Raw genomic sequence first — 2,338 nt, 5'->3', positions numbered from 1 at the left:
CTTTTAAGGCCACAGGTTAAACGCTGGGGAAAACGTCCATGTAGACCAAGACTAAGCCTTAGTGAAATATTATTTCTATGTATAATAATAATTAAAAAAACTTACGCTTTTTGCAGGAATGTGTTGCGAGATGAATTTTGTGCTAATATGTTTGTGGCCAATTTAAAAAGTCCCTCTGTCCAAATCTGGAACATAAAGGAAAAAAGGAAACAAAAAAAAAAATCTTTTATAGGATCAGTAAGTACTAGCATATCAGTGTAGCCAGAAACACTGTTTAGGCCTACCTACAAGAAATTATCCAAAATAAAAAAGAACAGAGCTCTCACTCCTTTGGGGGTATCCACTTACTCATCGGGTTAGCTTTTGTAGGGTATGTGCCTCAGGTAGGGCTAGATAGGGTAAGACACACAGGCAGCTGCGCTAAATAAAAACTGCTTGCCTTGGAGTGAGTTAGCCACTAAGACCGCATTTTCTCCATAAATACCTTTGCTGTATCCTCCTGAACAGCCATGAAGTTGAGGAAATTGATGTTAACCATGTCCGAGCCATACACAACTGTAACAAGCTTGTCTTCAGGGCGTTGTTCAGCTGATGAAAAGCCTAAAATTTCCCTCATTCGGGAGTCCTACCACAGAAAGAAAAATGAATGAAAATGACATGCTATTAGTAATGCATATTGATTTAAAATAAAAATAACAATAATACTTGCATATTGTTATACTTTGAATGATGCCTTTATAGTACTCTATAACATGTAAAAAATGATGTAAAAAAAATCAGTAGAGGATTAAAGAGGATGGAATGTCTGTTGGATGTAATATTCTGATTAGGTTTACCTTTGCAAGATATAAAAATGTTGTCTTTTTGTCAGATTTTTTTTTATAGAACCACCAATTATTATGAATTGTATTTTTTGAAGCAATACCTTGCTTGCACAGAAGATGGAACCAAAGTTCAGACCTAAATCCGTACACATTTCATTATACATTTACTTTCTAACCCAAACAGAGAGGCTTACCCAGTACCTCATCAAATTCTGTTAAGTGCCTTTACCATATTATGGTGGCAATATTTGAGCCACTCTTCAGAAAATGTAAATAAAGAATAAACTCTTGTCTAACCAGTTTGTGCACAGATGACATATTTCAGACCCCCCCAGTCTCGCAAACAATAGCTGGTGCATAGACTTTAGAAATCTGCCAGCATTCTGGATAATTGTGATTTGACGTAACAAAACCATAAAAATTTCTGAAACATGCCAGAAATGGCATCAGCAATGCTGAAAGCAGACCTGCCCACGACTGACTGGTCTAAAAACAATCTTATCTGGCTTTTTTTCATTTAATACATTTTTATTGAAAACATTCAGGGGAGAGGGGAACAAAAATAAAAATAGGGAAAAAATAAAGAACAGAAAAATAATTTAAAAAAAAAAACAATCAGTTAAACATATTGCCATAGAACATCAAAGGTCAACATCCATTGAATGAGCATCCATGAGTGAATTACAGAAAATGAAACAAAATAAAATAAAAAAAAAAAAAAAACACAAGAAACAGAAAAAAATAAATAAAAATAAAACATAAATAAAAAAAAAACAAATCCAGATAAACTACACAAATCATATTGTTAAACATAGTCTGTCAAATGCGGGGGGCATATATTTATTCACCCATGGAGACCATATTGCAGAAAAAAAATCAAATTTATCATCTTGTAGAGCAGTAGGTTTTGCCATAAACATAGTTTGGGATACCCTTTGTATTACTTCAGAAAATGGTATTGCAACAGATTTCCATGCTCTAGCTATTGTCTTCCTTGCTGTTGTAAAAATGTGTGAAAGTAAACAGAGCTGTACTGTGCACATCTGAGGTTTCTGACATAAAATGGCGTATTGGATTCATGGTGAGGGACATATTACAAACATTATTGATTACAAAATAAACATGGCGCAAAAACTTTTGGGCAACAGGGCATTACCACCAAATATGTTTATCCTCGAAAACACGGAGATGGAAAGCCCGGCACCTCCTTAGAAATTCGAGCAAGTACCATCTTAACAATATTTTATATTTCCCTTCCAAAGCAGAAACACTTGAAAAGCTTTTAGACTCATTGTGCCATATTTCCAGCCATTCCTCTTCAAGATCTTGGCTAAAATCAGAAGCCCATTTCAGGGCATATCAAGGGACTACCGTATTTTTCGGCGTATAAGACGCACTTTTTCTTCCCCAGAACTGGGGGGGAAAAGTGGTGCGTCCTATACGGCAAATGCAAGTTTTAAAAATAAATAAAACCGGTAACATACTTACCCGATACCGCGATCCCGTGGGCTTCT

The 2,338-nt window shown here is 35.4% G+C and overlaps 1 protein-coding gene across 2 annotated transcripts in view; it reads right to left on the bottom strand.

Moving 5' to 3' along the window:
- The window catches only part of PLCB3 (phospholipase C beta 3), a 100,415-nt gene that overhangs the window by 32,369 nt on the left and 65,708 nt on the right, over nucleotides 1–2,338 (bottom strand). For both annotated transcript variants that reach the window (XM_072421493.1, XM_072421492.1), the window contains exons 4-5: nucleotides 485–625; nucleotides 106–185 (exon numbers count right to left, since the gene is read on the bottom strand). In XM_072421493.1, the coding sequence (XP_072277594.1) occupies nucleotides 106–185; nucleotides 485–625 (221 nt within the window). The remainder of the gene's footprint in view (nucleotides 1–105; nucleotides 186–484; nucleotides 626–2,338) is intronic.

Source organism: Pyxicephalus adspersus, chromosome 9, assembly GCF_032062135.1.
Source record: "Pyxicephalus adspersus chromosome 9, UCB_Pads_2.0, whole genome shotgun sequence".
NCBI lineage: Eukaryota > Metazoa > Chordata > Amphibia > Anura > Pyxicephalidae > Pyxicephalus > Pyxicephalus adspersus.
Note: the sequence above shows the minus strand (reverse complement) of the source record. Positions and strands in the feature narration are given on the sequence as shown.